The sequence below is a fragment of the Phoenix dactylifera genome, chromosome 12 (assembly GCF_051530095.1).
Source record: "Phoenix dactylifera cultivar Ajwa chromosome 12, Ajwa_hap1_PhDact_Kaust_v1.1, whole genome shotgun sequence".
NCBI classification, from domain to species: domain Eukaryota; kingdom Viridiplantae; phylum Streptophyta; class Magnoliopsida; order Arecales; family Arecaceae; genus Phoenix; species Phoenix dactylifera.
Genome location: NC_143201.1, coordinates 2,585,419 through 2,599,275, shown reverse-complemented (window position 1 = coordinate 2,599,275; position 13,857 = coordinate 2,585,419). Strand labels below are relative to the sequence as shown.

The following is a 13,857-nucleotide window of genomic DNA, read 5'->3' as shown; positions in this document are numbered from 1 at the left end:
AAGGAATGAGTATTTGTATAGCTGCAGCATCTTTCGGTGGGGGCCTTCCCTGGGCCGGGGGCCTTAGGCGACCGCCTCAGTCGCCTAAGGCTCGAGCCGGCACTGGATACAGCCACAAATCTATGATCACAATCACACTTTTATACGACCTCGTCGATCCAGGTGAAATTCCAAATTATCAATCAAATGGTCATCATAAAAATGTCCGAAACATCGGCTCCTAAAATATTCATAGTCACTAATAGTTGAAAACTAGTTTGGAGATAGTGCTAATTATAAAGTTACCATCAACTTTATCAAAGTCCTTATCATGCATCCAACCGTGGTGATCAAGTTATACCAAAAGAACATCCAAATATGCTTTTTTTTTTTTTTTTTTTTTTTGGTATAATGGCTACGCACTCTATTCCATTATTGGTGCAGTCAGTAGAGTCAAGAATTACCATCTGGTACAATTGCAAGAAAGTATCTTTTATTTGTCTGCATAATATAAAAAATAACTCTAATCGTCTTTCGATAAACATGATGTAGCTTTCATCTATGAACTCGGAAGTCGAAACATAATGGAGACCTCATGGAGTCGTGGAAGTTCTGCCTTCCGTTAGTTGGCTCTTCAGTTATTAATCTTTTCCTACTTCTTGTTTTTTTTAATAATGGTGGTGGTCCATGGAGATACTAAATATAAAAAATTAAATAAAGAAAAGGACATTAGGTACGCCCGTGATCCGGAATGTACGGCGGAGGACATTGGAACGCGAGGAGTGGACCGGGCAAAAGTTGGCAGGCCAGGACGGCTGGTTCGCGTGCAAGTCGCGTACATGCTACAATCCATGTATAAGCCGCTTCCGTGAGGTCTGTTTTGAATAGTGCACGCGCTTTCCCCTACAATTAATAACTATTACAAATTATTTAGAATACTATTTATTTTATCTCAAGAAACAAATTATTAACCATATAATTTTATTGCAACCATTTCAACAAATATTTGCCATTTCAGTGCCGAATTTTTATATGGATGCCATCCTATTATAATATCGATACGTTTAATATAAAAGTCGATTTACAGCAACGGTACAGGATGATCAGTACGTAATAAATTTATTTTATTCAAACCAATTTCTTAAACATATATAAGGATAGTTAGTACAATATTGGAGACTTATTTGTAGTATAATTATTTATATCTGAATTTTTGGAAATGCTCCAATTAAGATCCAAATTAGCCTTTAGTTGCTGGAGGAATATGATCTTCACTCCAAGATCCAGTTCATGTTAGGTTATTATATTAACTCATTGTAATTACAATGCTTTCGTTCAAAATTTTGAGTTAAGAACTTGAGTTGATAAAGTGTGGGCTGGACTTGCATTCAAATCTACTTTTTATATTTCAAAGGCAAAATTACAGAGTGCTTATACGCCAAATGTTATTGTGTGGTGGCGGTGATAGGGCCAACTCAGAAAGTCGTTCCAGGTCTATTGTACCTCGATATGACTTTAAGATACAGATAACACCTACGTGGCAGCTTTGAAAGTCAAAAGTCGGACAAAATAATCGTTGGGACCGGATAAGAAAAGCTCGTACACGGGTCCACCAGAGCCACCAGTAAGTGGTCGTCACGTGCCGGCACATGACTCCAGACGCGTGTTGGACAACGAAGCGACGCGCTTGAGGCCTCCGAGTGTCGGGGGCCCCGCAATTCCGAAATATACTGCTCCTTCGGAGCTTTAAAATTAACCTGGACTGCATAATAAGACAAAGATGCACTCAGCTCCGTTGGCCCACGATCGTCGGATTGTTCGTTACAAAGTAGCTCAGGAGGCGCATCAGAACCGAGCAGGGCGAGACTGTGAGGGGACAAGGGAAGACCCGTGGGATTCCACTCAATCAGGACCGTCCAATTGTCACACACACAATGGCATAGCATGTAAATAAGTCTGTATGAAAGGGTATTTATTGAACTGAACCCGAAAATTGATAGTGGTAACTGCCTCGTTGGAGCAACCCTCGCCGCGGAACAGTTATTAACCGTTACAGCAGCTTATTTATTTAAAACATTTTATATTAAAATAATTAATAACATTTTTTGGTAAGAATCATTTTTTAATAAATAATATTTTATTTAGAAAATTATAAATAATAAAAATGGTCATCAATTGTGTTATAATAAATCGTTGTAATATTAATGATATATTATAATAGTCATTATTTTTTTTTCATATTTATACTTGAAGTAGATGCTGAAACAACATAACAACCGTTTCAATTGTTACAACGCCGTTATTTAAGACGTTGCCTTCGAGATTGGGACCGCGCAACGGACGGCAGACCAGAACACCGAACAAGTGGAACGGTGGAATTCCACGTCAGCACAAGTCGGTGCTCCACTGTACGGACGACGGTACGCCCCAAAAGCGCGACAAGGCGACAGGACCACGTGGGCCCCACCAGGGGCCTGCCGGTGTCGACGCCACATGTCCTCGACATGCCCTTCCATTCCACCGTAATCACGGGAAGGCCCCTGGACCACAACGCGGTGGGCGGTGCGATATTCTCCTGACCATAGAGCCCCAAGCGTTTCAACGAAATTACGGAAACGCCCATTAAGCGTTCGGTGCTAGGATTACGTCTCATTTTTTGGAGCGGACCTGCAACCGTGATAACCTCCGTATCCACCTAATGTGGGTCCGCGAATTTATCTAAATAACCTTCAGTTGAGCAAATAAGGATGGCTAGAAGTGTGCTTTAGAGATGGAAGAATTTGACACCATCTCATGCTAATTATCAAATTGAGAATCATTGTTTCCTAACTATTGAACCATAGAACTTCGTGTATCGGTAGTAGGTTAATGTCATAGTTTGCTCTTTAGGATGACCAATATATCTTACCAAATCTATTTGTGGCTGTATGAAAAAAGATAGAGTCAATATCATCAGGTATGCATGTTTTTGGAACCCTAATATCTTTATGTAGAAGCATGGGAAGAAAATATCTAAAATGACTATGCCCATTCTTTCTCTCAAGAAAATATCTTTTATTGATATTACTTTCGATCAATCCTATCCAAACATGTGGCATGAGCAGACATATGAGATATAATATGATGTGTGAGTTGGAAAGCAATTTAGTAAAGATTGATCTATTTTTGTTGATATTAGTACTTCAATGTTTTCTAATAAAAATTAAAAAGTTACATTTTTCACTTTGTGTCCCACTATTTATCTGAAAATATAAAAGATCGTTATATTTCTTCGTCACTTTAGTATTTTCTAAGTTTTCTAATATTTATTTAAAGAAAAAAAAACATTATTAATCCTTCTCTTTTGCGAGAAAGAAGAGACGAGACCCCTTATAAAGATCTAACATATTGATGAATTATTATTATTATAATTATTATTGAGTTGGAGGGGGTTATGCGCCATCTTATTTTTTTATCCACCCCATTCAACCAAGACATAAGCCTAGGATTAATAGACAAAGGCTCAAAATCTTGAAAGAAAATTCGAACCGTCATCACCTACCTTCCAATTAAAATCCTCAATAAAATTGGGTGGATTTAAATTTATATGTCAACTTCATTATTTGCATTCTCATGCCTCACATATAATATATTAAACCACTATAGTCTACCTGGGCAGAAAAAATAAAAGAAAAAAGAAAATAAGGTACTTATAAATATCCGACAATGCTTAAAAAAAGCATGTCCTAGATTTGAGTCATGCAATAATAATTGTTGAATAATCTTATCGCATGCTCAATGTTCAACTTAATGACAACATAAGAATTTTTTGTAAGTGACTTGTAATGATATTTCTCTGATTATCCCACATTCTAGTTGGAAGATATTCCTTTCTCATTAAAAATAAAGCATAAGGTGACAAATTGTTATTCAAGGTTGATGCTCACTTTGGTCAATCGGTCAGAAGCAGTTCGGTAACAGTCAGCAGCTCACACGCGGCAGTTAAAGCGGCCAAGGGCATTTATGTCCAATAAACACACTATTCCTTTACCTCTTCCCTCCTTTCCCGTCGCAATTACGGAGCTTAGTGACACCCGAGTCATGGGTCCCACCACGCCGTCTCTCTTGCCCGAGAAGAGAGCTAGCGTGACAGAAGCCTCACGGACACCGTACACCAACGGACTACGGAAGCCGAGATGATATTTTTACCCTCCGTTTTCTCGCATAACTTATCCCCAACTTCTCGTCCTTATCTCGAAGCCATTTCGTCCGGTCCATTGTGAACCGCTACGAACCGATAAAACCAAACCTGGACTAACCCACTAACGACGAGGCGGTTCGGAGCGAACACCAATCCGGTTCTCTACTGCACTAATTTTAAGGACAAGCTGGCCAATCACAACCGTTCCAACCACACCATCTGCGCCTGAAAAAAGAAAAAAAAAACTTCACTCTCTCTCGGCGATCGCCACGTACCACTCCATCCGCTTTTGGTGTATCTCGCCAAACACGAACGCCACAATGAGCCTAGCTCCCGTTTTTCGCATGGGCTACGGGGCCCACCTTAGCTGAAGACGTGTGATAAAGCTATACGGTGAGATAGCTGTGCCGTGTTTTATTTGAAACAGATAAACGTTACTGAGTTCCCCCAAAGCCCAAATATAGCGGTACCTGCCAAGTACTCCTATTTGTACCCTCTGTTTCACTCCTCTCTCACCTTCTTTTATTTTTATTTTTATTTTCTAACCTTCTAATCTTAATCTTTATATTTATTTAACTATATAAATACCCATTACTACGCCTCACCCCACGCTCTCAACGCCTCTATCTCTTTCTCTCTCTCTCTATCTCTCTCTTTCTGTGTTTGGTTTTGGAGATCACGGCGAGGGGATGAAGAGGTTGATCAGACGGCTGTCGAAGGTGGCGGACTCGTCGCAGTACAGGCCGCTGAGGGCGGGGAAGGAGGAGGGGGGAGGAGGCGGGGGGAGGCGGAGGAGGGTGCCGGAGGGGCACGTGCCGGTGTACGTGGGGGAGGAGATGGAGAGGTTCGCGGTGCGGGCGGAGTTGCTGGGCCGGCCGGCCTTCGTGGAGCTCCTCCGACGGTCGGCCCAGGAGTACGGCTACGACCAGCGGGGCGTCCTCCGCATCCCCTTTCCCGTTCCCCTCTTCCGCCAGGTCCTCTTCTTCCTCGCCTCCGGTGGCGCCGCCGGCGGCGGCGACCTCACCCTCGAGGAGCTCTTCCTGTCCCTCCCCGACGAGATCCGGCCCGGTCCGTCTCCCCGTCGTTAGGTGGAGCCCTAGCTTTGGGATATGTTTCCCGTTTTGCCCTTTCTGACGACTGGTGTATTATTATGTAAAACCATCGGTCTGATGTTTAGAAGGAGGAGGGCGATTTGGACATTTTACCTTACTTTTTCTTTTCCTTTTCTTTTTGTAACATTAGTAGATATTTTGAGTGGAACTGGCGGAATGTAAAAAAAAAAAAAAAACTGGGCTCTGGACTTGATGTTGAGAAAAAAAAAAGTGAGATCAAATCGCCCCTTTTTTAACTTTATAATTAATGTTAGAATTTGCATTACTAACATAACATTTTTCATATATTTACAAGAGTTTACTATCATGCTTGAAAGTCCTTAGTTGTATGTGGAATTATTTTTCTAAGTCCTCATTTGTTGGCATTGGTGTTGGATTGAGCCAAAGTCACTTGCACCTACCGCAGGCCTTTATTACTCATTGGATCTTCTTACATTTTAATGAAATTCTATGATTTCACTGCATAATTTGCACTATGTGATGTTACAATAGGGCATTCATTTTCTTGGTTTCTATGTATGTTGTTACTGCTGTACTAATTTAAAGATGAGCTATCTAATTGTAGTGTATTGAGAAGTGAATCTCTCTTTTAGAGCTATGATGGGGCTTGGAATTCTGATCCAGTTCTTTGGTACTCATATCAAGACAGTACAAGCTATACTAGTTGACACTGGTATTGCAAGAGAAGTTCTAGGCTAGAAAATTACAGAATTATAGTTCTCTATGATACTGCTACATGGTGTTCCTTTTTGTGGTTTATAGGTTGTGAGCACTGTGCTAATCTAAAGATGAGTTATCTTATTGTAGTGTATCAAAAGTGACTCTCTATTTTGAGAACCATGGAAGGAGAAATCCTGACAAAGATCTAAGTAAGGATGGGACTCAAAACCAAACCCTTGGTATCAACTCCAAAGACTTTATCAGCTTCACTACTTGGCACCCTCATATTGCAAGTGAATCTCTCTCCAAGCAAATTATAAATCACCAAATAAGTGAATGTCACAAGCCATGTCAAGGATCTTGCTTCAAGTTGCTTCCCATTGTTGTGATGCACATTAAACATTTCTAATGTGATTCTTATAATAATCTGCTCCATTGACAGAACATAGCAAGATGCTAGTGTTCTTGATGTTAACCTTTTATGAGGGGTTGCTTGATGATTGGTAATTTCATCATCATTGGAAAGTTCTGAATGGGAGCCTGAAGGAATATATTGTCACAAACCGATCGAAGTGTTACTTTTCCCTGGGACTATGTGGGAATAACATGACATTGGATTTTGGGCCCAGACATAAAATTAATTACTGCAAGTTTGCTGCTTTTTTCTGTACAATCATTTATGTGTTAATATCTAGGTCTTATTCCTTCAGTATATCTGAATTTGTTTCTAATGAACCACCAGTTTCATCACTACAGAATGTTTTAAGCTTTTCCTTGACTTCATCAGGAGTATTATATTGGAGACTCTCCATATGCCCTCCTATTTCCATCATTTCCAAAGTCATGGCTACTGATCAGCATGCACACCAGTTCTTTTATTATTATTTTTTTGGGGTTTCCATCTCATGTGATCAAAGAAGCATAACTAGGAATGTGATGCCTGCCTGTTTTGCATGCCATATAATTTTTGTACTCTAAATTTAGGATTGCCTGCATGGTTTCTTAGCTCCAATGGGCTCCCATGTGCTGTTGCTTGGTCCATCTGCCAACTATTTCTGAAGTGTCTGAGGTGGGTGGTATATATGAGATATAAATTATAGCTAATCAATCATTTTATATTGTTTTTCTGCCTTTCTGTTTCTCAGTAGTATATATGTTCTAATCATTATGGTTGTCATAAAATAGCACCAATTATTGGTTTTTGTTCAAGCATAATTTCAGATAACCAAGGGATGCAATATCAAACCATGGAGATCTGAACAAGAGGGAATAGAATCTGAGAGTATGAAGAAAAAGAAAAATTGCTAATGTTTTAACATACCGCATGGGATATTTAATACATAGCAGATCATTCTTCATACTTCACAGCTATGACTTAGACGGTTAATGTGGTCAAAGATATGAAAGATTTGGTTATTTAAACTTCGTCGCACATGGATCGGACTTGACTCATGAACTTCTATATTATACTAAAATTTTGTTAATCTTCTCTTTACCTTTCACATTAGCTCTCTAATTCTGAACTACCAGTCATGAACTTCTATATTATAGTAAAATTTTGTTAATCTTCTCTTTACCTTTCACATTAGCTCTCTAATTCTGAACTACCAGTGTGCGTGTGTGTGTGTGTGTGAGAGAGAGAGAGAGAGAGAGAGAGAGGCCAACCAACTGGCCCAACTATAGATAAGTTCAATGTGAAGAGTTTCAAGTTTCACTGGTTGGCTCCAAGCACAGTAAAATTTACAAGTCAAAGACAGCATTTTCACCCACCCACAGTTTCAGAATTCCTTCCCCAGTATTGCATGCATTCAGTACATATTCTCTACTGTTTGATGGTAGATCTACTTCATGAGGGTTAGGTGGACATTGATAGCAAGAGCTGGAGATGCCATATCCAATTCAATTGCCAGCACTTCTAGATGTAGGCATGCAGTGCTGAAGGGTGAAAGAAATATTATGGGGAACAGAAGGGGTTATGCTGCACCAAGAGGCTTTGTTCCAAATTTCCAGTGCTCTTGGTAAGAGGAAACTAGATGAAGTGTTGCCTAGTTCAAAGCTAGTTCCATGCATGCTTTGTAGTCTTGCTTTGTAGTCTCTCAAGAATATGGATATCAGCAGAAAGGGATCCTCAACATTCCATGTGATGTAACATATGTGATCCTAGTAATTGATGAGACTAAGAAGGCAAAGGCTTGGTTGCAGCACCTTTTTCCCTCTGTTGCCTTCTTCTATTGTTGTTTTGTGGCCTTCTATTAGAGGCAGTTCTTAGAACGTGTTATACTATTATATGTACCTTGCTTCAATAAAAATGGTAGTGGAAACACCTTTTCCCATTTGTGGAGCTTGAACTTAGAATTCCTCGACTCTTTCGCAGAGAACTAGTCGATGAACTTAAGTATCGATTTCTAAATACATACAATTCTTTCCATTATGCATATTTTTTCAATTAAAAGTACATAATAAAACTGAAATAAATGCTTTTACTAAACAAAATGATCGACATGGACGATAAATTATATTTATGCTTTTAATTGCTAAGAGAGAGATTAAATAGGAATGGCAGCCCTCTGACCTAAAATCGAAGCCAATTTACTTATAGTTTATTTTTTTGACATTTGAGATCAACTTATCGAAGTGCCATATTATGTTCCAAATTCGGGTGAGTTAAGCTCTAGATCAAATGACATTTAAACTTTTATATGAATTTGTGGACCATTTCAAATCAATGCATTTCTTTTTCAGTTGCCGTCTCAGCCGGGTTCTTTGATTTCTAAAGCTGTTGCCCTACCCTAAGAAAAGAAATATAGAAAGCAGTGACTTTTATATTGCTTTAGTACATTGACACTGGTTCATACTGTTGACATTAAAGTCCCTAAAAGTTGCTTTTCTTTTTTTTGTTCCAAAGTTGCTAATTTCATTTACCCATGCAAGTGGGAAATAGGAAGGTGGCAAGAAAGTTCATGCAAGGAAGGACTGTATGCATTTGATATTAAATTACCATCAAAAAATAGGTTCTAGCTTAACCCATGACCAAACAGGGACAATGTGCAGAATGGTCCAAGTCTAAGCCTAGTCTGCATTGATGGTGCTGTCCTTGTTATGGCCCAATTGGCTTGGCAGCCAGGATCTTTGACATGTTGAAGAATGCCATGCCCACATGTTATGATGTCATGCACATGCTCTAATGAGGAAGCTAACTATAATCATCGACATAAATTTCTAATCTAATAGCAAATAATATCATACGGATCATGATCAGGATCTACTAACTCAGCAACAAAAAAGAAGCGAGGGCGAGCTTAGGCTACCGGCAGCTCACTTGCTTCTAAAATGCCTGGTTCGCCTCTAGAGTTGGATTAAAAACAATCAATACTATAAGCTATAAAACTAGGAATATATCAATTACAATAATGCACAATAGTTTTGAATAATGCATAATGATGGCCATAGGCAAGCCAATGGGCTACAAAATAAGAGCATTCTTGGGCTCCCAAGTCCTACAAGAGGCAGAATTTAAACCTGTTTCTTTGGCACAAGGACTAAAATGTTAATTTAGCATGTTAGACACCTTCAATTTAGATGGAATTTTAGTGCTTTGCTCATTTACACTTCAACTTAATACTCTCTATCTTTCAACTTCAAATTCATAATGTCTCCCCAACTAATGCAAGAAGGTGGGTCTTTCATTATTTTAGTGCTTTTTTTAAGGTATGGATTCTTTCATTATAAAAGAAGGTGGGGCTACACTAAGATTGCTTTATTACAACTTGAAGTTCACGGATTCGAAAAAACCTCTCCACATGTAGGAGTAAGGGATCGGACTATGTTAGAAAGAGTGATGGGTTCGAAATAACCTCTCCATTCCGTATCCTGTCCTCCTTTCTTCTCAAGTGTTCGATCTACAATTCGAACATTGGATTTGCATTTGGTGCGAAGCATCTAGCCTATGCAGTCATCGAGGTGAAGATGCCAATCAGAGGTGCCAAGTGATTTAGAGATCCATATTTTTTTTTCTTTTTATTTCTTTTTTTCTTGAGACATGGATTTTGTTGTAGTTGTGGCTGGATGAAGGGAGGACATGAAAGGAGGAATAGATACAGGATGGAGTGTTAATGGAGATGTGAAGCAATCGGATCAGTTGACGGATTTTTGTGGTATAGGACTTATTTCAAATCCAAACTCGCTTCACCCGCACCAAGGCATCCAAATGGTTTAGGCCAATTGGGCTTTATTGAGGCGCACGTCCGTGGGATGGCTGGTTGATTTATTGGGCCAATTGGGCTCAGCCGAAAACGAGGAAAAGATTGTTTATACTAATCCTCACAAAATCATTTTATCAAATAATAGGGACACTATAAGTATTCCATTAGTGATGCATCGATGTTCTAACAAAAATGCTTGTATGCATGGAAAATCTTAAGTTTGATGGGGTAAGTACATCAAAAAGGGACAAATTTTAGCGGACGATGCAGCTACAGTTGGTGAGGAACTTGCTTTAGGAAAAAATATATTAGCTGTTTACGTGCCATGGCAAGATTACAATTATGAGGAAAAAGCTTTTATAATGGTTGAACGGTAGTAAAAAGTCGTAGCAAAATCTATAGCTACTTATACTAAAAAAAACAAGTAAGTGTGATCCTCCCTAAACAATAAAATATGTTGGCATTGGAAGGAACATATTTACTAGTTATATCATGTGCAATCGCCTAAATCTGAAGACGTTCCTCAAATCAATCATATACTTTATTGAGATCTAGGTTGGCTTCAATTGTTTGTCTCTTATCCTCAACTCTACTTAAGTTAGCTTCAACTATTTTAAAAGCTTGCTAAGCTTCTTGCGGATTAATGTCGGTACTCATCTTCAAGAGGCTCTCATGACCCACTTAAAGTGCAAACCTGGATATGTGTCCATCCCGTTTTTTATAACATTAGAGAGATGAAATAGGAAGGGGTTAATATTTACTAGAGAAGTGCAAGGACAGATCAATTAAGAGAGAGTAACAGGGTTTGAGATCTAGAAAAGGAGTTAGGAGAAGTATATATATATATATATATATATATATATATAGAGAGAGAGAGAGAGAGAGAGAGAGAGAGAGAGAGAGAGAGAGAAGATTTGGCTGTACTAGAATAAATCTTTCCTCATATTTGGTCAGATCTACATTAGACAATAAAGATCCCATATCGATTATCTGAGCTATTGGATATGATCTACCACTTTTAAACTATTTACATACCAAAAATCATATGATTTGAAGACTCCTAACCTGTGCATCAAATAATCAGAAAAAGCATATATAATTTAGTATTATTTAGAATGTCTATTTTTTGACTACTTGATACATAGGCTAGCTTTCAAATTATATAATTTTTGGTAGGTAAATAATTTAGAAATAATAGATCATATCCAATATTTTGGACCATCGATGTGGGACCTCCATCGTCTAATCTTGATCAAACTGGACCTAAACAGAGCTCTAGACTGCCATCCCTCCAATTGATCACAAACACCCTATTCCATTGCCACACGCTTGGCCCTTCGGAGTCCGTGTCCCGTAATTTTGATAAACGCACTTGGCGTCGATCTCCATCTTCACTCTCGCATAACCAAACTTCCAGAGATTGTCCATGAAACCATCCATAGCTATGGGGTGGCCAATAGTGACTGCTATTTGCAAGAGGGTGTCCTTGTCCGAGTTCTCAAGCAGCAGCTTAAGTAGCCTCAACCAAATGACTGTTGCCCTCACCCGGTCTGTCCCAGGGATGAAGTCTAGGATCCATGGCTCCATCTTGGAGTTGTCCGGCTATCAGGGGCCACCCACGAGGGAAGTTTCTCAATCCTCCTCCGTCCTGAAATGGAAGACATCATAGTCTTCAATAAGATTGCAAATAGGTCGGATCGACCCGTGATCCGATCCGACCCGACCCAATTTAGAGGATCTATGAGTTTGAATTGGATTCTAAAATGTGGATCGAACCTAGGACAACCCCACCCCGCCCCCCCCCCCCCCCCCCCCCCCCCCCCCCCCCCTTTTTCTTTTTTTTTTTTTTGTTCAATTTGGACCGTTTACCCAACGACCCAATCCAAACCTCAAATACCCAATCTCTCTCTCTCTCTCTCTCTCTCTGTCCGTGATCCCAAGGCACTTGTCCAGCCTCAACTCCCTCAGCCCACCGGTGGCCGAAAGCGTCGCCACTTCCTGGTCCCCGACGCCGGCGCTGTGCGAGAGGTCCACCACCTCCAACTGTGGGCATTCCGCCATCAGTGCCTCCAACCCCCACCACCCGATCCCCATGGCCTCGGCGAGGCGCATTGCTTTCAACCCCTGGCGGCCGCCGGCAGTGTGGAGGGAGGCGTGATCGAGGGCAGGGCAGGCGGAGAGGTCCAGGGATTCGAGAGCGGAGTAGCGGCGCAGGAGGGAAGGGAGGGACTCCCGGCGGAGGACGCGGCGGTGGAGCGCCTCCACGCAGAGGAACCGCGGGAGACGAGGCGGAAAGACTTTCGGTCTCCGAAGTCCGGTAGCTGGTCCAGGATCTAGACCAAGAGGTCCACGAAAAATACATCCAGGATCGAATCAGGGGGCTGGGGGGTCCCCATCAACGCGACTTTTTCCAGTGAATTATTCGGGAAGAGGGCAGCGATCTTGGCTTTTTAGGTGGGGATAAAGAGGAAGGAGGGGAAAGGGGCGAGAGGGTGGAGGAGAGGGATTAGGAATTCGAGACTGGTGTTCCAGCGGAGCAGCGGTGTTTTGAGTGCCAACGGCATGATTAGTCCATGAGAACCCTGAGGCGAAACACTCTCTAATTTTCTTTTTTAAGAACAAAAAACAAAATTTTTATATAGCAATTTCCTCCTCCCAAATCTCTCCACCAAAAAAAGGCTAAACCCTAACAAAATCTACGATTCGTAGGATTTTATACGCAAATTCCCAAAAAGAAGTTATGAGAGAAAAAGACAACCCTAGACCATCTTCTTCTTTTGGAATTTCTTCTTCTTTCTGTTCCTCCTCTTCCTCTTCCTCTTCTTGGTCACGGCGCCTGCGATGCCGCCGCCCCAGATCTGGTTGCTAATCTCGAAGGCGGCGGTGTTGAAGCCGCCCGCGGCGGTGTTGAAGCCGCCCGCGGCGGTGTTGAAGCCGCCCGCGGCGGCGCCGACGCGGATCTTGTAGCACTTCTCCTCGTAGCTCCGGCGGAGCTCGCGGATCTTGGAGACGATCTCGTCGCCGGTGAAGGACGATCCGCCGAGGGCCCGGCCGAGCCGGGCAAAGAGGGGCACCGACGGGTCGAAGGCCTCCGCCGCCTCCGCTGCGATCTCCAGCACCGCCCTCAGCAGCCTCACCTCGTCCCTCTCCGTCCACCGCCTCGGATTCTTTGCCGGACCCTCGCCGCCGCCGGAGGCCGAGAGGGTTGGAGAGAGAGACATCCCGGCCTTCGGAAAAGCGTGGCTGTTAGGCCCGGGGGGTCGGCGGAGTTATTTATAGAGGAGCTGGGAGTCGTTGGCACGTGAGCTGCGCGGGTTTGCTTTCGTAGCACGTGCATAATGGATGATTGGGATATTGGCTATAATCTTTGACAGTTATTTTAGATTTCGATTTCTGAAAGAATCTCGGTTTTTGATTTCTTTCTTTTTTGGGAGACAAATATGCACGCACCGTGATAGGAATGCTGAATTGGGGCTGTTTGTGCCACGTAACAAAAGGGATTTTTTTTTTTTTTTTGTGCATGCATGAATAGAAGGCTCACAATATTATCTTAGGAAAATTATGCTACATTAGTAGATTTATTACTTTATTTTTTCATCCAATGTGTGATTAACATGATGATTGATTAAATTACTCTATCCTCTTTTGCTATGACTACTATGAAATGAGGAATGCATAGGGCATGTTAGGACTATATACAATCTTGACTTTTTTCTTCTCAGCT

The 13,857-nt window shown here is 41.3% G+C and overlaps 2 protein-coding genes across 2 annotated transcripts; one reads left to right on the top strand and one right to left on the bottom strand.

Moving 5' to 3' along the window:
- Positions 1-4,720: 4,720 nt before the first annotated feature.
- On the top strand, positions 4,721-7,882 carry LOC103722035 (auxin-responsive protein SAUR71). The gene has a single exon (XM_088708523.2). It carries the CDS (start codon positions 4,849-4,851, stop codon positions 5,245-5,247), a length of 399 nt encoding a protein of 132 aa, XP_088564649.2. The 5' UTR covers positions 4,721-4,848; the 3' UTR covers positions 5,248-7,882.
- Positions 7,883-12,706: 4,824 nt separating this feature from the next.
- Positions 12,707-13,379, bottom strand: LOC149751500 (uncharacterized). The gene has a single exon (XM_089926769.1). The coding sequence runs from the start codon at positions 13,352-13,354 to the stop codon at positions 12,893-12,895; it is 462 nt and encodes a 153-aa protein (XP_089782895.1). The 5' UTR covers positions 13,355-13,379; the 3' UTR covers positions 12,707-12,892.
- Positions 13,380-13,857: the final 478 nt, after the last annotated feature.

What these genes read in the sequence shown, in the direction of transcription:
- LOC103722035 (XM_088708523.2), top strand. Translation starts at nt 4,849, where the DNA reads ATGAAGAGGTTGATCAGACGGCTGTCGAAGGTGGCGGACTCGTCGCAG.
- LOC149751500 (XM_089926769.1), bottom strand. Translation starts at nt 13,354, where the DNA reads ATGTCTCTCTCTCCAACCCTCTCGGCCTCCGGCGGCGGCGAGGGTCCG.